The 27,714-nt window shown below is 38.8% G+C and overlaps 1 protein-coding gene across 2 annotated transcripts; it reads left to right on the top strand.

Moving 5' to 3' along the window:
* Positions 1-177: 177 nt before the first annotated feature.
* On the top strand, positions 178-26,561 carry PUM3 (pumilio RNA binding family member 3). 2 transcript variants are annotated; one of them, XM_082075801.1, is made up of 18 exons: positions 178-246; positions 626-732; positions 2,615-2,797; positions 4,769-4,904; positions 5,628-5,703; positions 6,445-6,538; positions 6,774-6,840; positions 7,367-7,541; positions 9,601-9,704; positions 10,199-10,277; positions 11,975-12,073; positions 13,194-13,247; positions 14,850-14,930; positions 17,590-17,732; positions 18,516-18,738; positions 19,676-19,763; positions 21,700-21,790; positions 26,322-26,561. In XM_082075801.1, the coding sequence occupies exons 2-18, from the start codon at positions 636-638 to the stop codon at positions 26,449-26,451; spliced, it is 1,920 nt and encodes a 639-aa protein (XP_081931927.1). In that variant the 5' UTR covers positions 178-246; positions 626-635; the 3' UTR covers positions 26,452-26,561. The 2 variants fall into 2 exon arrangements, with proteins under 2 accessions (XP_081931927.1, XP_081931928.1); XM_082075802.1 differs by having other exon boundaries at positions 209-234.
* The last annotated feature ends 1,153 nt before the right edge of the window (positions 26,562-27,714 follow it).

Raw genomic sequence — 27,714 nt, 5'->3', positions numbered from 1 at the left:
GATGTACATGTAAAGTGGTCTCAGGGAAAACATTTGAGATTAAACCAAAACAAGCACCGCTTGCTGTCTAACTCCCTCATTTTCTTAAATGGAGAAACGGACGCCGCGGGGAGGCGCTTTACGGCACGCCGCTTCGGCACTGTCGCGCGGCAGCGGCCAGGCGGGCCAATGGGGAGCCGCGCCCGCCGGAGGAAGCCGCAAAGCGCGGGCGGGGCGGCACGTGTGGAGCGAGCGGTGGGTCCGGCGGTGGGTCCGGGGCCCGCGCTGCGGGGCGAGGGGGCCTCAGGGGATTCCCGCGGCCTCATGGCCCCGCTCCCGTGTGCGGGCCGGCGGCGCGCTGCGTCCTCCCGGGCGCTGGCATTGCGCTCGGTCCGGGGATCCCTGGGGAGCGGGGTCACGGCCGCCCAGGCCCGCGGAAGCGCGGTCTTGCCTGGCCGAAACCCCGCGCCCACCGGGCTGCGGGCGGCCCGTTCCCGGCCCGCAGCCCCCAGCAGCGGCCACTGAGAAGGGCTTAGCCTGCTGAGTGTGTTAAGGGGTGTTGAAGGAAGCGCAGGCCTGTGTTCCACACGTCGCTAGCCGGGGAGACACGGCGTCCAGGTAATGCTGACTTTTGCTCCGTTTGCAGTGTTGCCACTATGGAAACCAAGGGGAAAAAGAAGTTCGTGGGGAAGAGTGGAAAAACACCTCGCGGAAACGTGCCACACGGGAAAAGGAAATTTAAAAAGGATAAAGGTAAGACGGCAAAGGCTCCCAAACGGGAGTCCTGGACAAGTGATTGTTGTTTTGCACAGGCATGCTTGGATTTCGGTTTTTATCTTGGTAAACTTATGTTATTAAAGGATTGGCTTGGTAGATGAGTGAAGAGATGTGGATATTGTGTACCTGGACTTCAGTAAGGCTTTTGACAGTGTCTCCCATAAGATCCTCACAGAGGTGCCGATGTATTTTGGTCTGGATGAGTGGACAGTGAGGTATGTTGAAAACCGGCTGAATGGCTGCGCCCAAAGAGTGGTAGTCAGTGCAACAAAGTCTTGTTGGAGGCCAGTAACTAGCAGCATACTCCAGGAGTCCAGTCCTGTTCAGTGTCTTCACTGATGATCTAGATGAAGAGGCAGAATATGCCATCAGTAGGTTTGCTGATGACAGAACTGGGAGGAGTGGCTGATGCACCAGGGGTCATGCTGCCCTCCAAAGGGACCTCTCTGGGCTGGAGAAACAGTCTGACAGAAGCCTCATGAAGTTCAACAAGGAGTGAAGGGCAAAGTACTGCAGCTGGGGGGACACAATCCCATGTGCCAGTACATGCTGGGGAAAAGCAGCTTTGCAGAAAAGGCTCTGGGGCTCCTGGTGATCACAAAGTTCAGCATGAGCCAGCAGTGTGCCCTTGGGACAAAGGCAGCTAATTGAATCCTGGGCTGCATTATGAGGAGTGCTGACAGCAAGTTGAGGGAGGTGTTCCTTCCCTTCTTCTCAGAACTGGTAGAGGCCACACCTGGAGTGCGGTGTCTGGTTCTGGGCTCCTCAGTACAAAAGAGACATGGGCATACTGGAGAGACACCAGTGAAGGGCCACAAATATGATGAGGGACTGGAGCACCTCTCCTGTGAGGAAAGGCTGAAAGAGCTGGGACAATTCAACCTGGCAAAGAAAAGGCTGGGTGGGATCTTGTCAATGTATAGAAATATGTGGAGGGAGAGTGCAAAGGCAAAACCAGGTTCTTCTCAGTGGTGCCCAGTGACAGGACCAGGGGCAATGGGCACAAACTAAAACACAGGAGGTTCCCTCTGAACATCAGGAAACACTTTTTTACTGTGAGTGTGATTGAGCACTGGTACAGGTGACCCAGAGAGATTTTGGAGTCTCCCACCTAGGATACAGTCAAAAGCGACTTGAACATGGTCCTCGGTAACCAGTTTTGGGTGACCATCCTGGAGCAGAATGGTTGGACCAGGAGACCTGCAGAGGTCCCTTCCAGCCTCAGTCATTCCATGATTCTATCTTGCATGCAAAGCTATGCTGATGGTATGATGAGATAACCTGGAAAAAGTAAAGTTGAAATGCTTTAAGGAGATTGTATTACAAGCCCTTCAGCTCTATTTGTTTGACCTAAAATACTCCTTAAGTTAAAAGTCTGAAGTTGATAACTTTTTGATTCTAGACTTTGCTTTCACACATTAAGAAAAAGTTTATTTGAGATGTGAAGCTATGGTGTTATGAAGCGCTGTAGGTTAGGATTGAGAAGATACCTTTCAGTGTTTGATCTCTTCTGCTTAGAACAGATAATGTCAAAACAGCTCTGAAGAGAAGAGATGATTTAGGGTTTGATGACTTCCATGTCAAGGGTGGTGAAATTCTTAATTTAGAATAATCCTTTCTGTGCTTGGGCCGTTATACTGCTGTCTGCAAAATAATGCCTCAGCAAAAGTTCTCTAGGGAAAACTGACATCCAGGGACCGCAATGAAAACCACGTCATTAAGTAGCATGTAAGAATTATTGTTACATATATAACTGTTATTACAAATTATTTCAATTCTTGACTCAGTAATAATTTGTTACTTTGAAGCAACATTAGGTCCAGGATAACATTTTAATTTCTGTTTTGTTGGTTAATAGATTCGGGTCCACCAAAGAAACTTCTTAACAAAGGAGATGAGGAGGGAAAGCCTAAAACCATTTCCAAGAAATTCGTGAAAGGACAATTAAGACCTGGAAGAGGTAGTATCAAACAATTCAAGAATAAACAGCAATCAGAAAGGTTTGCAAAGAAGAGGAAGCTCCAGGATGGCGAAGAGGGAGGTGAGCAGATTTTTAAGCCTGGTTATCAATGGAAAAATAGGTTTTGGGAAATACATTGTTCATCTAAGTCTTCCTCTTTTCCCTTGCCATGTTATCATCCTTCAAAATTGAATGACTCCAAGTTTACTTCATGTGTAATCTTTGCTGTGGAAAAATTTACTTCACGTGACTAAGCTTGAGCTTGCAGTCATGAAAATCATCACTTACACATTTTCTTGGAAGTAAAAAGTAAAGGTGCAGTAATAAATCTAAATAATTGGTGTGCCATCGTAAAGCTATGATTATTTTGATGACAGTATGAAGTGGGTAGCTTGAAACTTGCTGTTTTCACACAAATTTGGAAAATGCAGAGTTTTTCATAGACTGTTTTAGAAATAATCTTCTATTCTAAACGTACTGGCTATAAAATTTGGAACATAAAAATTCATGAAACAAAGTTGATTTTCATATTTTTTTTCTGTGGTCCAGACTAGTTAGCGCTTCTTTTTTTTAAAAAAAAAAAGGCGGGGGGACGGACGATATAATTGATGTTATCACAGCATTTTACATTTTACAGCTTATTTTTGTGTTTATACGGAAAGGCTAAATAGGTGTCTGGTTTCATCAATGTTTACATGGGTTTATTTTGTAACTTTGTTTCTGGTACATGAGAACTTCATGTTGTTCCTTCCTCTGCTGTGAAGCAAAGCTCTACTGGCACAGTTAAACAGCACGGTAAAATGAGAAAGGGAGTCTTATCTGAGGGATTCTGAGGTTCTGCAGAAAAGCGTTAGTTATTTGAAAAACAGTAGGAGGTGTTGAGTATTTTGCTTTTGTTGTTGCATGTTTGCAGTAGGGCTTCACAGGGAATAAAAACTAGATGTCTGGAAATTTAATAGCAAGAAAATGTTCATATTAAGCTGCTTTAAAAAACAAACAAAAACAAACCCAAACAACAAAACAAAAAAACCCACAAAACAAAACACCAAAAAAGCGCAACAAAACAAAACCAAACAAAACGAAACCCCAACAAACACCAACCCTAAACAACACAATGACAAACCTTAAAAGTTGTCTGTAAGAATAACAGAAAGCTGGTGTGTATTGCACAGGGGCACTGCTCTGAAAGCAAAGTGTTACTGGTTTGGGGTTTTGCTTGTCACTATTACTTTAGGAGAGTGATAGAAAAAATTGTTAATAAACTTTGTAAAAAGAGAGCTTTGGTTTTGGATGGGTAAGACAGTTAAGTGCGTGCTGCTAAATACCAACAAGTCGTTTGTTAAGGTCTAAAAATTGAAAGCTGGATCTTAATTGTTCCATGTAGAAGTAATGGTTAACATGACTTGCTTTTGCGAAACTGTGTAATATAAGATGATGGTTTTTGTTAAGGTATGAATAAAACTGAGATAAAATACTTGAAGTTTTTTCATAAGTCATTTGTGGCACTTTCTATAAAGTTACTTTAAATGAGTTTGTTGTGTGGCAATGCATAGCTGTGGTGTCGTAAAATCCCATGCTTAAGGGATTTCACTAAATAAAAAGATAAAGCATGTAAAAAGACTTCTTTTTCTTTACCTTCCTCTGAGATTTGAGATATGTACTTTTTTAGTTAGGGTTCTTTTGAAAGAGGGAGAAGGTATGCATGGGTACAGGATGAACTAATAAAGGAGAATTACCTGGGCAGCCATAGGCTGCTAGGTTCATCTTGAGGCAATTTCCAAGCTATTGAAAGGTTTGTGATGCATCCTTTGACAGAGCTTTGAGGAAAAATCATTGCTTGCCTTGTTCTTCCAGTATTCTTCAAGTAGAAATTGCTAGCTTAGCATGTATATTAAATATTTACACTTTCATACTAGCTAGCTGGGTAACTTCAGGCAAAGCTCCTGGATTGTTAACGGTTCAGGTTACAGAGCTGCCATGGTTTATACTATTAAAGGATTCCAGTGCTTCTCTTCTGTTGACTACAGAAAATGTATTTATTTTTGTCTACAGGGTCAGAGTCTAAGAAGCCGAAGTGGAATGAATTCAAAAAGAAAAGGAAGGAGTTAAAGCAAACCAGGCAACTTAATGATAAAAGTAATTTTGACATAATTGTAAAATCAAAGCAAATATGGGAAAGTGTGAGAAGGTAATAGTAATATTTTTTTTCTTTCATTCAGTGGACTTCTAGTCAGAAGTTGCAAGACACTCTCTTTCTCCTCATGTAGTTTTATGAAACTGTATTCCCACTGTGGGTGGGAAACTGTGGGTGAATGATAACATTACAGGCAATCAATGCTTAAAGCAGAGTGTGGTGATGTGCTAGAAGTGTCTGGATTGAGCTCACTTGTATTTTAGGCTAAAATTGTAAGTAAATGCTTATGGAGTTGTATTATTTTTGAATCCTGAAGCACAGAGCACATACTGATGCAGCCTGATCGTGCAGAGGGATCACTGCATGAGTTTTTTGTGGAGGTTTATATATTCTCTCTGGGCAGGTGTAATTCTAGAACTGGAGCCCCACATCAGGAGGAGGAGTTGATTTTACTTACTCTGAGTGTCTGTGCTTTGCAGTACTGGCTGATCTTTTGATCTGTAAGCAACTCTGGCTGCAGTTTTAAGTTTGTTATTTTTAATAGTCCTGTTACTCAAAAAATAGCGATTCTAAAGTGTGGAAATCTGGTTTGGTTTCTAGGAACCAAAGCTGCTTAATTGCATCTCTGTACAGGTTTAATGAATTACAATGTAAATTTAGATTAGCAGGAGCTAACTTTGTTTTGTACTATCTTCTTAATTTATAGATATAAGTGAATCATACTGCAAAACATGTGCTTCCTCACTTAAGATTGGTTTACTTTTTTTTTGCTTGTAGGAAGAAGTGTGATAAGGAGAAGCGAGAAAAGCTGATGAATGAACTACAGAAACTTATCCAAGGAAAAATTAAAAGTGTAAGAAAAACTAATGCCATAGTGCAAAAATTCACAAAAGCTCTAAAGAATGGTGAAATATAAATTAACTTATAATATAGTACTCACCTGTTTTTCCAAAACCTATAGGGAATTTTTTTAAACTGTCTAAAAAAGAATGAGGACAAGGTTGAAAAGCGACATTGTACACCTGGATTTCATGGCAGTAGTCCTGGATGCTTTGTCTGTTATAAGACTGTTTTGCCAGGCAGCTTTAGTTCAGTGAAATTCTTTGTTAACTGAAGTTCGAAACTTTGCAGCTTTATTTTAGAGAAATTAATGCCCTGATACTTAACTATACTAAAGAGTCTTTCCACTTGATTATTGAAATATATAAATTTGCAGTGGAATACATGTTGGATTTTAAGGTGATTCTTGCTATTCCATGCTGATATGGAGCTGCATCATCAGACTCCCTCTGAAATGACAAACACATGAGAGAAAACATGATACTATTTCATGGTTCTCGTTCAGTATTAAAACCTTGATGCATATCTGTAATTGTCAGCATCTGCAAGTATTGTCCATGTTTTGTTTGACAGAGTGCTTATAAAGCAGTAAAAACCCCTAAACCTTAATTTGTTATAAGCTGATAACTTTTATAACTGGCATTACGTGCTACTTGTGGCATAGAACTATATCAGAGAAAAAGTGCATTAAAATAAATTTAGTGCATAATGCTGTTTGAACAGTCTAGGATAATGAAATATCTCTGTCCTGTAGCTGGCATTTGCACATGATTCAACTCGAGTGATCCAATGCTTTATTCAGTATGGTAATGAGGAGCAAAGGCAGAAGATATTTGATGAGTTGAAAGGTATGTTATTTCCATTTACATTTTACCTATATGCTTCTGCATTGTTGTTAGGGTACATTAAAACAAGCCATATTATTTTCTCTTTATTTTTAATTTTTTGAATATTTTTAATTTTCTGCTGAAATGATGCATTGTTCCTAATGAGATTTTAAAATTTACTTAAATAATGGCAGCTGTTTTGTAGAGTTAATGTAGTGAAAAATTAAACCGGCTGAATGTTTTTCCCTTTTTCTAGATAGCCTAGTTGAATTAAGCAAGTCAAAATATTCCAGAAATATTGTGAAGAAATTCCTTATGTATGGGTGAGTATGAGGTGAACTTGCTTAGCTGTGTTGCATTGTTTCATTTCCAGTGTAAATGCTGCTTTTAATCTATAGTGCATGGATCATGAATGAATATGCCTCTGGAAACATTTGTATAATGTTGATGAGACAGGAGAGTGTCTGGTATTCCTAAAAGCAGTTTTTCCTTTGCAGAAAGTAAAGCTAAAGCTGTACATATTGAGGAGAATGGGCATGTTGATCTTTGCTTATACAATAAACTGGTTCTTAAAAATTTTCTCTGCTTAGTGTTTTAGGAAGGCATCCTTTATTCTGTAGAATTTATCCACTGGTTTCTTTTATTTCCCTCAAAATGCCTTGTGATTCTAGATTCCTGGCTTCCTCACCATGTTTTCATAAATGCCATAAGGCTGATCCAGATGCATATGTTTCCTGGTTTCTGTGCTAAAACTTATCACCTAAGTGTGATTCCAAAAATCATACTATTGATAGGTCAGCTTATCCCTAAAGTTTTAATTCTTGCTATCTATCCTTCCCTGTGAAACAGGACAAAACCACAAATTGCAGAAATAATAAAAAGTTTTAAAGGCCATGTGAAAAAGATGCTCCGTCATGCTGAAGCGTCTGCTGTAGTGGAATATGCATATAATGACAAAGCCATTCTGGAGCAGAGGAATATGCTGACCGAAGAACTATATGGGAACACTTTCCAGGTGTACAAGGTGATGTTTCGATACTTCCTGGTGTAAGGTGTTTTAGCATTTAGGATGCTAAGGTGTTTTAGGTTTAGTAATACCTATCTCACCTACTATTTCTTTTGATTACATGTCTTTCTGTCAGCTGTCCAAATGTAGTCAAGTTTAGCATGTTTAAATGTTACAATTGCTTGGACATTTCTATTATAGATTAAGTTACTTGGTTTTGTTTTGTTTTCAGTTAGAACTCTAAAATATATTTTGTTCATGTATGAGTATGCTCTGCTCATCAAAAGCAGTCTGATATCATATAGTGGCAGTTATCATAGTGTCTAGCCTGAGGTTGTCATCCTGGCTGAGATAAGGTTTAGGCTTAATTCCCAATGCTATAGAAAGCTTTTGTTTCAGAACTGCCTAATGTCTCGTGGGAGCTGAGTGTGGGCAGAATGTGCCTGTATCTATATAGAGAATGCCATTTAGGCTTTGTTTTTTTGTTTGTTTTCTATTCCCATGGAGACTATAAGACTTGAGTCCAAACTCTTTTGAAACCATTTAGTTGTAGATCCTCTCCAGGCAGTAGGAACCTTTTTAAAAAGTACAACCTCCCTTCTTTTGACTTCTGTTTTACTTTCTTTCTTGCTGACTTGGAAGGTTGGATTCCAATAGAGGCACAATTAGTTTTGTTTGCTATAAAGTACAAAACACAAAACTGTGTTTTACACAGTTATTGACTACACTAGCGTGGCTTGTGCACCCTGGTATACAACATAGCACACTTTTACCCAAGATTTCTGTTATAGTTGTATAAGAAATCAACAGCTTATTTCTGAACTGTATTGCTGTTTTTTCTTTATAGGCTATTTTTAGTAAAGCATTTTGTAGCACTGTAATAGAAAGACATGTTTGCTGTGTTTGTGGGCTGTAATTTGTGCTGGAAGTAAAATAGCCTGTGAAATCAAGCACAGTGTTAGCTTCCATCATTCTGGCGTTCTTGGTGTGAGTGCTTCAAATAGTCTTACACTGAGGTGCAAACCTGAGATTCAACAGCATATGGGTTTATAAGAAATTACAATGTAATCCTTAACAAGACATGGAATTTCTTAGAGGTTTGAAATGTGTGTTTTACTTTTCTCCCTCCTGCTTCCAACTCTTCATTCCCCATTTGACCCCCAAACAGACTGTTCTAACAACAGGTTATTTTACAAGACTTACCAGTGTAATTGTTTAGATGAAATACCAGGAAGTACTTATGTATTTAAGGTATATGTTATATATTCCTCCTTTCTGCTTTATTTGAGCTTGAATTTCCTGGGCCTTGATTAACTTCTCAGTTCATTGACTTGTTGCACTATTGCCCCCTGACATGTGCATACTATCATGCAGGATTTTTGCTGTCTCAGGAATCCCTTAGCACAATGCCAATTTTGTGTATTTTACCTTGTATTTGACCGTCTTGTGAAGAGCTGACCATAACTGGCAACAAACAGTTCAAACAACAGAAGTATCTTTTGTTTGCTAATTATGTGTCGCGGTTGAGACGGACAAACGACGTGGACCAAGTTCTTTCAAGATGAAAGTAATAGGTGCCATTTATTGTTACAAGTGCATTTTTATACAATTCTACCAGTTCATGTGTCTTTTCACTATTGGTTACAAGTTACAGCACTAACATCTCATTGGTTAATTTTGCTATCATCCATGTTATTCTTCTATCCCCTTCTCTCTCACGGGTATATCTCTCCTTTCTCACGGGTACAACTCCATACCTCCGGATACTCCTTTACTCCCATCTTTCTCAAGGGTAAATCTTAATATCTCAAGGCTGATCTCTACTCCCATATTTTCTGTCAAGGATTCCACAGACCCGCTGCAGTTTCCCACAATTATGAATATAACTTAAGTACACAGCTTCTGACATACTCAAAGTAGATAAGCTTTTTACTTTTAAAATTTTAAAACCAGTTTTGCAGAAAATTCATTTTGTTTGTGATGTTGTTTACGAATTTTAATTGAAAAGGGGCTAAATATTGTAATTTTAACTCTGATACTTACTGGGAACAATTAAACCTCTGTGTGTTTATTTCAGACACCAATTGTCTCAACACTGGATAAAGTGTTAGAAGCTCAGCCTGAAAAGAGAGAGGCCATCTTGGATGAAATGAAACAGATTCTTACACCAATGGCACAAAAGTAAGAACAAAAATGTATTTAAAGTGTAATGATCTAGCATTCATTGGTTTGTTTCTGACATATGAACAGTAATATTGATACTCTTTTCTGCTGTAACATTGCTGGGTTATATAGTAAGTACCTATGGTTTTGTCCAAAGTGTCATAATGAGTGTCTTATCTTAATTTTGAATGCCCTTTTTATAAACTGAATTGTCCATTGCCCCAGTGGGACAGTCAGTTGAAATCTCACAGTGTGATTTTCTTCCATAATGCATTATTTGATAAGCTTCTCCAGTGTTTTTTGCAAAAATGTATTTTGATAGGTTTTAGAATTCCTGAGTTTTCATAGAATCTTCCACATATTGTAAATGCTAAACATTGTTCCAGAATGACTGTATTTTCTGCACAGCACACTGCCTAACTTCATAAAATACAAATGGAGTATGGATAGCTTATGTTAAAACCATTACTTGTGTGGGACTTTTTGCATTATTTTCCTCTTCCCAAATACAGAGAGGCTGTGATAAAGCACTCGCTGGTACATAAAGTATTTTTGGACTTCTTCACTTATGCTCTTCCAAAACAAAGATCTGTAAGTATGTTTTCTTTGTTTTTTGTCTTCTTTTGCCTTTCAGTGGAGTGCTTTAATCCTGTGGTGAAAGTGTAACTAGTCAAAAATATGCATCTTACATGTATAGATTTTTACACATCTGGTGATTCCAGATAGGTGACTGGGGAGTAGTGTGGTATGTAGGTTTACAGTCACAGTGAACTTTCACACTAAAGCCATAGTGTTTGTTGATATTTGAATTAAAAAAAATATAATGGAATTACTTCCATGTCTCCTTTCTCCATGCTAAATGGCCCTTCTCAATAGCTGGAGAATAATTAAAGCCAGGGCTATTGCTTCCAGTAGTTTAGGTTTCCAGCACATAGTTTCTTAACCATTTCTAACCATTGCCCAAAAACTTCTTGACTAAAATACAATGAGATTGGGCCCTTCTGTCAGCAGCCAAAACTTTGTCTTCTGCCTCCTCCTGAACCAAGCATATAGCTTGTATCACTGTCTATATTAAATTCCACTTTTAAGCTTACCCCAGCCATTCTTGCAAAAACTAGGCCTAAATCTGTCTGTGTGATGTGACATTGTATAAGCTAGTATCCTGTTGGACTTCAGCTCTTTTAGGCTGTGTCCATCAGCCTTGCCCTGGTTCTGCAGTTCAGCACCATCTCACTCCAGGCCAGGTGGAGCTTTCAGACCTGCTCTCCCTTACCTACTTCTGCCGGACTGGACTCCTGAACTCTTGTTACTGTTAACAAACGCAGAGTGAAGGGTAGTGAGGTGGATTATTCATGGCCTGTTTTGAGTCCAGATCTTAGCTAATTATTTCTGTGCATGGTTTCGTGTAATGCTTTGTCAGAGGATGTTTCTGTATTCACAGTCTTTAGTGAATCAGGGGAGTAAGGGTATATCTCTTCCTCTTTGCTTGGCTTTTGTGCAGATGTGGTAGCATATGAATGTTCTCTTTGGGGGCTGGAAACCCCTTTTGTAGATCTGTTCCTACCTGTGGATATATCTAGTGATGCCAATTGTATTGTGACTGAGCAGTTTCTAAATAAATGGTAAAATGCTTGGAACCTTTGACTAGGGAGTGAGGAGAAGGTAGGGTTAGAAAGGGGTTAGGTGGGAGCTTCATGTCAAAGAAATCTATCAAAGAGTAACAGAAGTGGTATCTATTATGATAACCCAGGAGGTGGCTGTTTGGTTTGGTCTTTCTTTTTTGGCTGGTGGTGGTATTTGTCAGATGACTTCAGAACCTTGTTCCTTTGATATGAAGATTGTTTTTTGGCTGAATCTTGCCGTACCTGATTTATATCATAACCTGGCACTTAAATGACCTTTTAGTTCTTTTTGTTTTCTGGCAAACACCGTGTATGTATAAACAAATTGCATCACTTTCAATATTTTTCTTCCTAAACGATGGTTGTCTTTGTCTCTTCTTCTGATTTCTGTCTCGGTTCTGAGCACCCTTTCTTGAATTTTCTGTAATGGGACAAGTGACAAGCTTCAATACTGTTCTCATCTCACAGGATGAGCATGATGGATGTTGTAGTTTTGAAGGGAGAAAGCTTTTATTATTTACAGATTTTTGGGTCCGTAGATGCAGTGGTGCTCTCCATAGTATTGTGAGCAGACAGAATGTCCTCGTGCATGTCCTTGCCCACCTGCTTTGAGATTTCTCAAGCCTTTTCTTTCACTTTTTTGCTTTATCACCTTTTCTTCTCCAGGAAATGATAGAAGCTATCAGAGAGGCTGTCATCTACCTGGCACACACTCATGATGGAGCCCGAGTAGCGATGCACTGCTTGTGGCATGGTACTCCCAAGGTATCATTTGGTTTCTGTCTACCCAGTCCTCTTTAACAATAGTCTAGTCTGAGGCTGTGAGTCTGATTGCTCACATGTCCCTCTGCCAGGGCACATTTTGATGCAATTAAGTATTTGAGAGCAAGGTTAAAAAGTGGCCCCACTGTACCTAGTAGCAGATATAAGCAGTAGTTTTTCATTAATCAAGTGCTTTCATTAGAACTTTGATAGTGGAAGCATCTCCTTTTATTTTTAGCAGAGTTCTTGGAGATGACACATAAAGCTTTTCCATTGTAGAATTATTGGCCATTCATTCATCCCATAGATTTCTTAACGCAGGTGGAAGTGACAGTAGGGACAGGACAGTAAAGAAATTCTAACGTGGAACAATGTTTGGCTGTGGCATGAAAAGACTTCAAAAATGTTGTAGGAACCGTGCTTTAGTTTTTTCTGCTAATACAGTATTGTGAAATACTTGAGGTGTAACATATGCCATCATCTTTTGGAAATACTGTAATGCCTCCCCTCTTTTTCTCTAATTAAAAAAAAAAAAAAAATTATTAAAATAGTCTGCTCGTTAAAGAGTGAGAAAAAAATACAAAGTTGCTAGGATCTAGGGGTAGTAATGAGTCTAAAGAAGACTGAGCAGTGATTGCAAGAGCCAAGAGTATAAGCACTGAGGAAACTGCCAAAAAAATACTGCTAGTGAAGAGGTTTTGCAACAGGCTAGAATACTTGCTACTTTAAAGTTTCAGGTTCTCTTGAAGAAGTTTCTCTCTCAATGAAGAGCTGAAGTGCATTCTTCTGTAGTTAGTGAACAAGATATAGGTGAACATACATGGTTGATTGGTTGGTTTGTTGTTGTTTCTTCAAGTTGCCCTTTTTGGCATCTCCCGTTGCTGGGCCGGACTTATCAACATGTCACAGAACCTCCCTAGGATTGAGTCTTTCACAGTTCAGGTCTAGCACTTCGCAATATTTTTAGGTGTTGACTAATAGTACAAATGTAAGATTTTGGCAAATAGCCTTTGCTTTAGTAAGCAGATTGACAGTTATCTTTTTGAAGGTGTAAGTAACAGTTTAGTTATTCAGTATATTGGCCCTATAGGCTCATTTGAGTTTTATGTTTTCTTTTGGATAGGACAGAAAAGTAATTGTGAAGACTATGAAGACATATATTGAAAAAATAGCAACGGTGAGTGTTCATTAACTACTTATTTCATAGCCTCTGAAAACACAAGTGATTTGATAGAGGCTAATTTAAATGTGCTTTGATACTGAGAATATCTATGAGATCTTAATAAAACGGGGTTTAAAATAGTGAAGGTGTACGAGATAATATGAAATATACTGAACTTTATGGAATATTTGGACACATAGTGGGAAGCTTCATTGTGGGCACTACATGTAGTCTTAGCCTTTAAAGCAGCTGAATTACTTATAAGTCCTAAATTTTTTTTCTACCTTTTTTTTTTTTTTTTTTTTTGAGTCCAACGTTATATTGCTTTTTCATGTAGCTCCTTGGTTAATTCTCCTTGGTTGGGAGTAAAATAACATGTGTGCAGAAGAGGAACAAAAATTATGATGAGGATGTAATTGGAAAGGCCATTTGAATGTGCATATTTCTTATAAGATGCTCAATAACTTTTTAAGTCAGGAAGCTTCAGAATTAATTGATGCTGAAGTGACATACAGTGGAGGAAGCCTGTATAGATATATTTTTTTTTTCTGAGTAACATGTATGTTTGGAGAGTGCAACACCAATAGAGTAACAATTGCAAACAGATTTCATAGTGCTGGGCAAAACTGCAGCTTTGAAGAAAAGATTTTTAAACTTCTTCCTTTCCTGTTTCCCATGTTGTTCTGTTTACGAATAGTTGACGTTGTCTCTGTCAGTGGTTTCCAGACCTTTTAGATCCCACGACACTGAGCACACATCCGCAATATATGTATATTTATGTATAAATTATGTGTGTATAATACTGTACTAGTATATGGTATAAAACATAGCAAGAAATAGAAATTTTAAATGGATGAGATAAAGATAACCAGTGGTTATTTTTATATATTTATAAATGGTGCAAAATAATATTTTCTTCCTGCACCACAGTGGATTATCTTGTGCATCCCCCTTTGTAGGCCACTTGGTCTAAGTAATGTTACTCTCCATAATCTTCAAGTACCAGAATAAATTAGTTGTTATATTTTATAAAACATATAGAAACCCGAGACAGTGGGTGGACAGTAGCTAAAACACTGGAGCACTGAAGGTCTGTCTTCACTGTGATGTAGAATCTCACTGACATATAAGTGAATTGGGTTGTGCCTTTTTGGGTGTGCCAGAGACTTGCTCCCCAGCAATGCAGCAGAGTCTGTATGGCTCAGTGCAGAGACACGATCTCCAAAATGTGGTGTGTCATTTATCTCAGTTTTAAGCAAAGCCACCATAGAAATAAAATTTGTAGGTAATGCTCCTGTAAGGCAAATCCTGTTATTTCAAATGATGATTAAACAATAGGACTAGGTTAATAGTTTGGATGTGATAAAGCAGTATATCAAGTTATAATGCCAAATAAACTTAATCTACTTTTGTTTTAACAAAATGCTTCTTTTAACAAGCTTTGCTTTCAGGGAGAGCCTAAGTGTTTGCCTTCTTATTGTGTGAAAGTAGACAGAATGTGTTTGTGGTTCATGTTGTGTCATGTTTCCAATAAACTTTCAGAAATGTTGTTTATAAGTCAGTTAATATATTCCTAGAACTTGACTGCATGTGGTTTCTCATGTGTCATCTTTGCAGGGTGAATTTTCTCATCTGGTCTTGCTGGCAGCATTTGATTGCATCGATGACACTAAACTTGTGAAACAGTTAATTGTATCTGTAAGTAATTGATTTTTTCCGACGTAGCATCAGTGTGTTTGTCAGGGTATAGGAAGATGAGAATAGGAATCCATCTGCTTTTCTCAAACTATTTAATCCCTTTCCATCATTTCTGTTTCATTATACTTGTGTATCAGGATTATTCTTTCCGTGGAAGACCTTGGCACCATTTCATATGTTACCTTTAGTTATTTACTTGAATTAGTTTTCAAGCTAGATTCAGTGCTTACTGAAAACTACCCTTTTTGTACATGTTCATTCTGGCAAATGGATGACTGGAATCTCTGCAAAGTCAACATCTTTGTCATAGAAGTTCGAGCTCTGCTAGTATTTAAAGAGATTGAATTGGTGGAAAACTTTAGAATGAAGATGTCACCTAATCCATTTTAAAAGGAAAACCTAAAATGTCAAGAATGTCAGTGCCTAGAATGTCCTTACTGTGCAAGCTTGTTGTATAAAAGACTATTTAGCCTATTTAGCTCATTTTCAGAAGTAGCATCTCAGAAATTGATACTTCAAGATAAACTATAGTAATCTTTCCGGAACATGGCAACAGGTCTGAACGTAGTATACCATGACTTCGAACAAGAAAAAGTACTTGGATAGTTGGGGCTGGATGCTGAAACCATTAACTCACATATAATTCTCAAAATTTGACATTTTTACATAGTATGTTGATAACTAAACAATAACTAACATTCTGGATAAAATCTGTGTAATATTTTTATTTGCTTCCAAAATGGAAGCACTCTAGCTGTTTTGCTCCACCAACATGTAATTGCAGAATGAACAGTCAGGATAGTACCATCTAGTTTGCATCTGCTTCCTTTTGGAATGCCCCATTTCCCCACCTTGCTTGCAAAAATTATTAAATAAGGTTTCATGAAGTGTTTATTGTTAAGATTCTGTTTACATGCAAATTCTATCACTTCTAAGATGTTTTAATCTGTAAATTATCATGAAGTTACATTTTCACACTGATAAAAGAGACTTCATAGTGTACAATTAGTTTTCACGCAAGCAGGATAATTAACGATGTATAGGTTGTAATGTGCTCGTAGCAGTACTCATGCTATAGCTTTTAGGACTAATGGGTTGAGATACAGTGTTAGGGATGTGAAGAGGAGGCAAATACTCTCCATGTGGAGAAGGACTATGAGGAGAAAGTGGTTATGATGAGGCCTGCTTTAAAAACTATGACCACTTCTTCCGCTGAGCAGCTTTTGAATTTGGTTTTTGAACCCCAGCATGGAGATCTGGCCTTAACACTGTACCTCTCTGATAGGTGTGGAGAGTTGAAAGCATCCCAGTGTGGAGATGGCTTTTGTTTGTTGGGTGTATTAACTGTAATCACAGCTGTGGGTTTTGTTTCCAGAGTCCAGTCTGCAATGCAACAACTTCTGGGCAAGTCCCAAGCAAATAAAACCTGACAGATCAGAGCTGTCTTGATATGAGGTCATTGAGGTGTGCCCATACTATGTTACCAACAATTTGCTTTCTGGGGAGTTTATTGGTTCAGATAATGTGTTTGGCTTTAGCTGAGCTTCCAAGGTGTCATTTAATTCCTGAATCATCTGTGTTTTTCCACTGTCTGAGATCTAAGATAATGGAGTGTTTACTGTTTGGTCATCTTACCTCACCAATCTGGACAGAAGAGCAAAGGACAATAAGGAGGAGTGGCCTTCACGTATACAGAATTGGCCTGTCTGGGTTTATATAAGGTCAATAACAGGGAAAAAATGTCAGGGAATAGGAAAAAAGTAATGAGAAAGATCAAAACCAGCTTTTCAGGTGGTGAATGAAAACGAGTAGCAGAGAATAAGGTAGAAGCATCTAGAAATTAAGCATTGAAGCATACACGATAGAAGACTCCAAGCCTCAAAATTATCTTAAAGAGCAGCTAGACTTCTAAAACACCTTATATCGATTATCATTCTGTCCATACTAAAATTTAGCTTAGGAATGTAAGGAAAATAAAAAATATTTTGTGGGGAGAAAAAGCAGTGTTTGAGCAAGTCTTGTCTTTTTTTTTTGTAGTTGTGATAAAACCAATCACTTATGTGGATTGGCAGAATGGGTGGGAATTTTTATGTAAGGGAAGGTTTTAAGCTCTTTCTATCCTTCAAGAAGACTCTTCTCATCATCTCTCAGTCTCCACAATCCAGGACCAAAGAATATTTATAGTGCCTTAAACTTTCCTTTGTGATGGGAACTGTACATCATGAGCTGGCATGTGTCAGGATTCAGGCAGATTTTAGTGGGAAATCCCTCTCTTTCATGAAGACTCTAAGTAGGCAGTGCTAAGGGAGATGTTACTGACAAGAGTGGCAATGCCTGTGTTGTTTATAGTTTCTCCTGGTGTTTTTTCCCAGTGACATACCAGAATGTGTGTTGTTGTTTGTACTTGCATGTGTCAGTGAAAACAGATCCTGTCCTTGTGTAGGACATTGACATCAGTGACACTGATGCATCTGATGAACACATTTCTCCAAACTTCCATTCCGATTAGAGGGGTTTTACTGACTTTCACAAACAGATATGAATCTTATTCATAGTATGTAGTTTTCTTTTCCTAAGCTTTGCATTTGAAAAGTAATCAGTAATTACTGATGGCTCAAAACTGTTACTTCATTAATGTTTTGTTGCTCTTTATTTGCAGGAAATAAATTCTTCTTTGCCAAATATGATAAACAACAAATATGGAAAGAAGGTCTTGCTGTACTTGCTAAGTCCTAGAGACCCTGCACATTTTGTTCCAGAAATCATTATGCTTCTGCAGCAGGGAGATGGAAATGCCTATAGGTAACTCAGATATGAGGGTTAAGTTGTTTTTGCTAGAGTCCAGAACAGTTCACACAACATTCTCTTATGATCAATGTACTTTCAGCTTTTCTTCATAATATATCTAAGTAATGTAAATATATATGAATAATACCTAAGATATGTCAGTCTGTAGTCCTTATTTTTGTAGTTTTGGTTTAAAATTTGTATATGATGATTGGTGACCAGCAATGTTTTGGTGATTAGCAGTTTACCCACTTTGTTAAGGAAAAAGTTGTCATGTATTTTTTGTTTAAGCTCATTTGTCAAATTTGGCATAGCTGAAGATTTTAATATGCATTATTGGTGTTTTGAGTTGCATAAAAATATATCTCAAAATCTAGCAATAAATATTGAAATTTGTTAATTTGAATTCAGTCTGGTATTGACACTGATGCTTATCAGGTTTTGAAGAAGGAGCAATTTTAGATGTTTAGTGAGCTGTTTGGGAAATACGTCTCGGTAGCTGAGATAATTTAACCTCTGTTTATTTTCTCTTTATTCTGTTATTGTTGTTAACAGAAAACTCTTGAGGTTTACTGTCAGTTAGCTTTAAAAACTATATGCTTTCTCACTGTATGTGTTCTTAAAATGTGTGTCCAACGTGTGCTTAATTGTGTGTGAAACAGAGGGAACAATAATGCTTTATTTTGATGTTCCAGTAGTTTATGGCTGCCTCAAATAGCCCATGTGTTCTGAGTTTCTTGTTGCTTGATGTGTGTACAGAGCAAGGCTTCCACAGTAACATGCTGTCCCTTTCAACAGTAAGAAGGATACTGAACTCCGCCGCCGTGAACTGCTGGAAGCAATTTCCTCGCCTTTGCTAGAATATTTGCAAGAACATACCCAAGAAGTGGTGACAGACAAAGCTGCCTTTGTCTTGGTTGCTGATATCTTAAGGACAGCTCTTGGTGACATCCAGCCTGCACTAGATGCAATTGCTAGTTTAGCAGCAGAAGAGCTGGTTCCAGGTGGCCGTGATGGGCAGGTAATGTAACAGAGGACAAGGTGCTGAGGTCTTGCACAGGGTTTGCTTATTTTGTATTACTAAAATGAAGTCTGCTCGCTTTTTCCTTTACGTGAGACATCAGTGTACTGCCCTGATGGCAGTCGTACATTAGACATGGTTTCTATTTTGTGCCATTTGCCTTTCATCGTGTATTATTATTGCTTCCGGAGCGGTGAAGGTTTGAGCCAGCATTTTGTCATAATTGTAGAGCAAGGTACTTCATGATCTTGAATCTTCAGAACTGCTTAAACAGTTTGTGGGAAGGTAGCTGACAGTCATGTTAGAGTGTCTCTTTTAACATTACCACTATGCAGTCAAGCAGTTAGTAAATTTTAATAGTTCATTTGACTGTTTACGCAGAGAGTGATAGGGTCTCTTAGCTTTCAGGTATGTGTATTTCCATGCAAGGAAAGATCTTAGATAATAGCTGTTTGTCCTACAGTAATAGTTGTTTATCTTTATAGTATGACCTTCTCTTCAAAGTCTGCCCTGCCCTATTTTTTTTGGATTAAGCTCTGTCAGATATGTACAGCATACTGTAGTGAATTTTGAAGTCTGTGACAATGTGGAAAGTTTGGAAGCTCTTGTAGAAGCAGGTAGACCTAAATATTCTGCTCAGTAAGCATGAAGTCCTTGGAGGAGTGGATGAAACTTCAATTGAAAGGATTTATATTACCGAATGTTAGATTGCGCAGGGAGGGTCATGAAAAATAGACTAGTCAGTTTAAATAAGAACTCACATACTTACATTGTTGATATTTGCATAGGTGATGACTAGGTGGATCAGTGTGACGTGGTATTTGAGGGCAGAGTGGATAAATCAAGCAGGAATATTTATGGACAGACATGTAACTGTATTTTGAAATATCATCAGTAAATAATTTGGTTTTGTTTTGGTTTCTTTTTTCCCTTAAAGCTTCACATTGCAGAGCATCCAGCAGGCCATCTAGTTTTGAAATGGTTAATAGAGCAAGATGAAAAGATGAGAGAGAGTGGAAAAGAAGGTAAGTTGGAAATTCAGCTTTATTTGACTGATTTATGACTTCAGAGTAATCAGTTATCTGACCAAAAAAAAATGCTGCATTTATTTCTTTGAATATACTAATATTTGCAAAATTTGACATATCCGTTAAGGTTATTGCTTCTGTCCTTTTGCTGTTGTGAGCTATTATATGAACTGAATGCCATGGATATGTTTGCCTTTTCTGCAAAGCAAGTAGTGGTCGGTTGTTTTGGTTTTTTTTCTCAGGGTTTTGCTGTGTGTTTGGGTCAGGGTTCATTTCTGTGCTTAAAACGTCTTGATAGCTTTGCTAAATTACACAGCAATTTAAAGGATAATAATAGAAAAAGTAAAGTCTTTCTAACAGGAAGATTTCTTTCATTAGTGCTTGTGAGCCAAACGGTAATCTTTACTGTGTTCATTAGTGCTGCTGGGTTGGTCCTTTGTGACCATTATTACAATAACTTGTGCACAAAAATAGGACATCTTTGCCATTTTATATCCCAGAAGGCAGAGATTGGGCACAGATGTTCTCATCTTAATTTAGCTTTTAAAGTTATTTTATTACATAACTATAAAATCTTGTTGTGTGAATCACCATATCCTAATAGAGATTACTTCTTCTTATACAAAAACCTCAAAAAATGAAAGGAAGTGGGAGTGACATGGTATAATCTGGAGGGAGCTTCTCTTCTGTGTGTTTTGTTTGTAGAATTATCATACCTTGTTAAACCCCTTTTTTTTTTTTTTTTTTCTTGCTACCTTCAAGTATCTCCTGTTTCCTTTAAAAATAAGAGTTAGTTGGGCTTTATTAAATGGGTCTGAAAGGAGGCTATTTTGCTACTTCTCAAGTGAATGACTAATAATGTGCCAAGGGAAAGTTTTACTTGAGTATCTTTCAGAGACTAGCCTAACTGAGACAATGATAGTTATATGGATTTATTTCTGCTAGAAATGTGCAATTCCCATTTTAAGCACAAGCTGTTTCCTTTAGTTTCTTTTCCTCCAAAGAGTGCACTGTACAGAATTGTCCTGAGTTTATGGAATTGGCATTAAAAATCAAACAAATTGTTGTCATGTAGGGAACAAGTTGAATTAAAACTGACCTGTTCTTCAGATGGAATTCTGACCTAAAGTGACAGTGAAAAATAGCTTCATTGTTTGTTTGGAGGTTGGAGTTGTTAGGGTTGGGTGGGGATTTTTCGGAGTTGCTTACTGATAACTTTGCTGATCGTGCAAGTTATAAGAGCAGTTCTCCTGAAGTTCAGTTCTTCAGATTCAGCTGGGGACTTGAGGTCAGCCTGGGTTCTTTCTTTTGTATATGCCGTTAGTGCAATGAATCTGCAAGGCAACTTAAGCTTTCAAAGCTGCTGAAGAAATAGAGCACTGTAGCATGAGTACAGCTGAAAGAAACGAAGTTCCTAGTGGTTTTCATGCATCAATAAAAGATTAGCTCTGAAGTTATAAGTAACTTCATCTTCGCAAATTCTGTTTCTTCAGTTGTAGAGTCAGATGCTTAAACCCAGAATTTTTCAGCAGAGGTGTGTATGTATTAGTATGTTGCATATAATTATCTTTTGTGTTGTGTTGTTCTTACTAAGTTATTTCTTTGGAGTGAATGCCTTCTTTAAGACATGAATAGCCTTTGACACTGTTTAAAAAAAGAAACTGCAAGTTTGCCTGCTTTACACTAGTAAACTGTCACACAGTGCTGATATTGTCTAACTTAATTTTAAGCAATACTTGGAAGTAGTTAAACATCTCTAAAGGTATTCATTGCACTGAACAGTCAGTTATTTTCAGAGCACAAAACTTTGTGATGGCTAAAACCGTCAAGCTTAATTTTAATTAAATCACAGCTGCAGAGAAATTTTAACAGGCTTTTTTGCATAGAGATACTAATTTTTTTCTTCTCCCTACCCCTTTCCCACATTTTACAGTTTGCTTTGGAAGGACATTGGTGGAACGTGTTGGTATTGAGAATATGAAGACCTGGGCAGAAGTAAATCGCGGTGCCATTATTCTTTGCTGGTATGTAAGGCACATGGCTATTTCTGAACAGCTAAGAGAATATCAGTTGACAACACCAAGTTGCGTGGGAGTGTTGATCTGCTGGAGGGTGGGAAGGCCATACAGAGGGATCTGGACCAGCTGGATCGATGAGCTGAGGCCAGTTATATGAGGTTTAACAAGGCCAAGTGCAAGGTCCTGCACTTGGGTCACAACAACCCCAGGCATCCTGGCTTGTATCAGAGTGACCAGCAGGACCAGGGCAGTGATCATGCCCCTGTACTCAGCACTGGTGAGGCCTCACCTTGAATTTTGTATTCAGTTTTGGGCCCCTCACTACAGGAAAGACGTGCTGGAGAGAGTTCAGAGAAGGGAACAGAGCTGGTGAGTGGTCTGGAGCACAAGTCTGATGAGGAGCAGTTGAGGGAACTGGTGCTGTTTAGCCTGGAGAAAAGGAGGCTGAGGGGAGACCTTATTGCTCTCTACAACTACCTGAAAGGAGGTTGTAGCATGGAGGGTATTGGTCTCTTCTCCCAAGTATCAAGGAATAGGATGAGAGGAAATGGCCTCAAGTTCTGCTAGGAGCGGTTTTGAGTGGATATCAAGAAAAATTTCTTCACTGAAAGGGTTGCAAAGCACCGGAACAGGCTGCCCAGGGAAGTGATTGAGTCCCCATCCCTGGAGGTGTTTGAAAGACATGTAGTTGAGGTCCTTAGGCGCATAGTCTAGTGTCAGAGTTAGGTCATGGTTGGACTTGATGATCTTGAGAGTCTCTTCCAACCAAAATGATTCTATGATTATATGAAATTTCTACCAGCAAAATGCTTTTTTTTCCTCAGTGTGTTCTCTCTTTCATGCCAGTGGTAAGTCTGCGATGGAACAGGGTACGGGAAAAATTCAAACCAAAGTTTCCATAAGTTGTTTCTTGAGCTCAGGTCTTTACAGTACTAGAAAGTAGCTTAGTGTTGGAAAATCCAAAGATTAAAAGTCAAATTTATTTTTAAAATTGTGCTTACTATGTCTTGTTTTACAAGGATAAAATTCTTAAGTGAGCACTGCACAAATAGCAACATTAAAATAATTAACTCTGAAATACCTGTGACTGGTGGCAGCATAGAAGAATCCAGGGGGGTTTTTTGGGTGGTTGTGGTTTGGGGGTTGGGGTTTTTTTTGGGTTTTGTTTTTAATAACACTGCTTTGTGTTGATGCCTTAACTATGAATCCTAAGTATGTCTCATACTGAAGTGGAAAAGTGCTCGGAATAGACCATGCAGAGGCTTATGATGAGTTAACTGGCTCAAAGCTTCGGAGCAGTGAACTGTGCAACTAGTGAGATTAAAAAGACCGCACAGGAACTGGGCTAACATTAATATTTTCTTTTATCAAATGCAGACAGCTGCGTTAATCATCGCTGTTTTCACTGTGTAACTACCTGTCAGTGGCAGGTCATAGAAACCCAAGATTTTGTCTTCAGCTCGCAGTGTGTGGGCTGTGTTCTGGAACTGCTGGGTCAGCATCGCACTGCTGGCTCCTCATAAAGAATTGCACTGAGCCAAGATCAGCAAACAATTCAGACAACATTATTTTAAAAAATAAAAACCTCATCTCCCTATTTTCCACCCCACTTCTCCCTCTCCTGAAGTTACTTTAGACTCCTTGCTGTTTGCTTTCCTTCTTTGCTCTTTATGACTTTAGAGTGAGGCTACTTTGACGTCTATGCTCTTTTGCAAGGTGAATCAAAAACTGCTTTCACTAGTAGGACTTCTGTTAATCTGAGTTCAATTTAACTTTGTTTAGTATTACCATTCAGAGCACTAGTGAGAAGAATTGGTAGTAGAAGAGTAGTTGCAATCCAGATATGAAACCAGTTTACACAACATTGTAATAGTCATATGGATCTGGTTGTTAAGACTGTTCAGCTGCTAAAATGATAACACTTTTTTTTTGCCTCTGATAACAGGTCTTTAGAATTCAATAAATGCATCTAATGCCTTTAAGTTATCTGATCCTGCTCACAGATGTTCAGTAGAGATTTGTTATTATATAAAGGCTTGTTCACTGACAGCGTATTAATGCTTAGACTTTTTCCCTGAACACAAAGTTGAGGAGATTCATTTAATGTGGTGTTGCTGGTTTATGTACCGAACTATTATATTTTGATTGTTCAAATAAAGTTGCAAAGTAAATGAGTGGAATTTTTTCCCTGTATAACACTTCAATAACTGTTCAGCTGTCACTGTGACAACAGTCTCTTAGTTGCTTTGGAAGACTTATAGAAATAAAAAAACACAACAGAAAACTAGTATTTGCTTATTGGCAAAAGCCAGCACAGGAGAGGTGTATTTTAGGATGTGTCTGTAAGGAATGCGAAGCTTTCGCTCTCTGCTATTACTCATGTCACTACAGGGCGGGCCTTTGACAAGTGTGGTTTGTTACCAAGCAGGGGAGCTTATTTCCCAGATTGTCAGTCAAACATTTTTCACCAATACTGAAACTCAACAGGAAAGAGAGAGAAAAGTACGGGTGAGGAGCGTGTGTTTGCTGGAATTTTAGTTTTAGTTAGAAAAAAAAAAAAAATCCTTTGTAGATTTAACTTCTCTTGATTGTTGAGGCATGATGCCCTTCTGTTCAGTCAGCTGAGAACACACGAACGTAACCAGCTGCTTTTGTTCCATTTCCTGTGACACCTGCTTACCTTGCTAACACATAGTAATTCATCTCGTCTTTGTTTAGCTGCATGCATTGAAGCCTGAGGTTACCTAAATCATACAGCAATTATAAATTTGATTTAGTTTGGTGTGCATAATAACTGCAATATTTTTAACATGTAATAGTTGTTGAGTCTCAACTTTCTCATTTTAAAAAAACATTCAGATACTTCTCTTGTCATAAAGGAGCTCAGATCCCTCAGACAGAAGTAATTTTCAGGCTCTACCAGTTCTCCCTGAAGCTGTGAGTGATTTTTTTGTTGTTGCTTTCAGAAGCTGTCACTTGTGTGCAGATCTGAAACTCAGAAATTGCCTAGACAGTCCATTTGAGATTTTTGTCTTTCTAGTTACTTAAGGTTATTCACCAGCTGTGAGCAGTTCATTGCATGTGCTTGTTTGCTTGGTTACCTGGTATCCTATGGACCCTCTCCTTTCATTGACGCACTTGCCTCTCATTTGATTTGTATAAAGAAATTTAGAGCCTGGTTCTGACCTAGTGCAAGCATGGAGAGTCCTAGGGTAATGAGAGGGCTCTTTGCAGACATTACAATCGACCTTAGTGTAAATAAAAGTGTTGTAAGTACTTGAATGTCATGGATGCTGGTCTACTTAGGTTTCTACACCAGACCTCTCCTCAGTATTTTTTAATTTGGCAATAATGTGTTACATCAGGGTGGCAAATGGATAAAAATGTACCTTGCCAAATGACTAATTGATTTGTGTATGTAATTTCTGTAACACATAAAGTTGTATTTTATATCCACAAAATACATAGGTGCCTGCTTACCATTGCACACATCGGCTGTAGAACACATTAAGTTTCTTAGGCAGTGTTTACACATCATTTTGAGGTAGTAAATTAAGTGTGCCATCACCTGTACTGATTTTGTATTATAATCCAAGAACATTTCACTGTTAGCCAAAGGAAGGGGAGAAGGGCAATCACTGTCTAGGCTGATCTGGATAGTGCAGCAGCTTTTTCTTTCCTAATAGTATTTTAGAGCTTATGATTAATTATCTTGTTTCTAGGGGAGAAAAGTTATCTGGGAAAGCTCGTTTGTTTTCCAAAAGTAGTGTCTAAAAAAGAACACAACTGGTAAGGCTCTGTAGTCCTGCTCTGAATGAAGCATGGAAGTACAATAGCGAAAGTATTACTACTTTATATGTATTAGATGTACTTCCCTGCATCCAGTTTTAGGACCCCTGTTGCAAGAGGGGCATGAACAACTGGAGTGAGTTTAATGGAGGGTGACCAACGCACTCCTGGGGTGGATCCCTTGGCCTGGGAGGAGAGGCTGTGGGACCAGGGCTGGTTCGGCTGGGAGAAGGGACGGCTTTGGGGGCACTCAACAGCATCCCCGACACTGGCGGGGATGGATAAAGCTGGGCTCCAGAGAGCAGTGTGTGTGTGGTGGGAGCGCCGGAGGCAGCGGCAGAAGCTGAAGCACAGAAGGCCCAGGCTGGATATAAAGCGAAGCCTTTTTCCCATGAGGACAACCCAGTGGTGGGGCTGGGGCCCAGGGGCGTTTTGCTCTCTCCTGCATTCCAGGGTTTCAGGCTTGAAATGGGCAAAGCCCTGAGCAGCCTGTTCTGACCCAATGTTTGAACCTGCTTTTGAGTAGGGATCTGCAGTTCCTTCTGGTCTCGTTTAACCTGTGTTTGTTCTGTTCTCGGTGTTTCAGGCTTTCTGGGAAGTTTTGCATCTTGTTCTAACAGGAAGTGATAGACTCTGCCCTGAACTATATTCTTCCTAAATAGTTACTGTTTCCTTACATGGGCAGCGTTTCCTATAACCTACATGCTGATGTTTGACATCTTTGTTGTTTTTCTTCTTTTCTTTGTAGCCTTCTCCGGAGCAGTGATCAAAAAGTGGCAAATACAGTCAAAAAAGGGCTGAAAAAGCTTGTCCCAAAATTGAAGCTGAAGAAAGATGTAAAAGGAATAGAAGCGTTACTGGAGAAATTGACTTCCTAGTGTAAATGAAGCTAAAAAGACAATTTACATCAACGCAACTCAGAATTTGTAAGATTTGCACCATGGTTGTTTAAAGAAGCAGTGTCTGCATTTGTAAATTAAATAATTTTTAAAACAACTTGTCTGTTGTATTTATTTTGTTGTGTGTGGTAAATGGTTGTTCTCAAAGATTGAAATCTCAGGAAGATTTAAGAGCTAGTGGAAACTCCTGATGTAATCAAGAAGTTAAATCTTTCCTGATAACTTGCAAAAAAATCTTCCGAGTGTTGTGAGTATTTGTGTGTATGTTGTCACAGTTACCATAGAAAACAGAAGCATCTGTTCTGAAGATATTCTTGTGTACTGGGCATATACACTTGTTCTTAATCCCCTTCCCTCCTGATTTCCTCAAAAAACAGAGCAGAAAAGCAGGTCAAGTCCCATTCTTACCCTGAGAAGGAGTGATGGGAGGCTCTCATCCTTCAGGAATTAACAAGAATAGAACGAAAATAGTGTCTCTGACTTTTTTCAAAGAAGATCCTGAAGGAGAGGCTGACTGTTTCAATGGAACACAGTTTGGTTTTTGTTTTTCTTAAGTCTTCTGAAAAGCACAGACTTTAAGACCCTAATAAACCAGAGGGATTTGGGGGGCAGGGGGACGGCCTTAGGTCTTCCTTGTAATAGGAGAGGGATAAATTTACTTCTGCATGATATCAAATAAGTGTCTGCTTTATTTCTACTGTATCCTCTTTTGATTTAGAAAAAACAAGTCAATATTGTTTGGGTTTTTTTTTAATTTTAAGCAAACAACACAAAACCTTTTCCTAGTAGGGCATTCATACAACACCCTGGTGGTGTGTAATGCCGTGGTGACGGACTGATGCAGAGGATCACATTAATTAAATTTTCAGCTGTAGGAGTCACTTTCTACTGTTGCTTACCCTGACAGGATGGACCTCCACATCTAGTAGCCGATAGTTTCCCGTTATGTCTCCTAAAATACAGCTTCCTCAACATAAAATACAATGCAACTAACTGGAAGTTGCCAGTAGTTAAGTAAACTGGCTTTAAGTTTCTGTGTTTCATGTATTTCGGTCTTCTAAATTACTGATTTTGTTGTCAGAGGTCATGGTGATCCACAGCTGCTCCTACAGTCCATGGGGAGCTGGGGTTCTCAGCACCGGTGAAGACCAGATCTGAGGCTTTAGACTTGCACCCATAGCATGAGGTGAAATACTCCGGTTCCTTGGGAGCTCCTCTATGTATACAGGTGCGAAAAATGTG

This window comes from Streptopelia decaocto, assembly GCF_964273445.1.
Source record: "Streptopelia decaocto genome assembly, chromosome: Z".
NCBI lineage: Eukaryota > Metazoa > Chordata > Aves > Columbiformes > Columbidae > Streptopelia > Streptopelia decaocto.
Note: the sequence above shows the minus strand (reverse complement) of the source record. Positions and strands in the feature narration are given on the sequence as shown.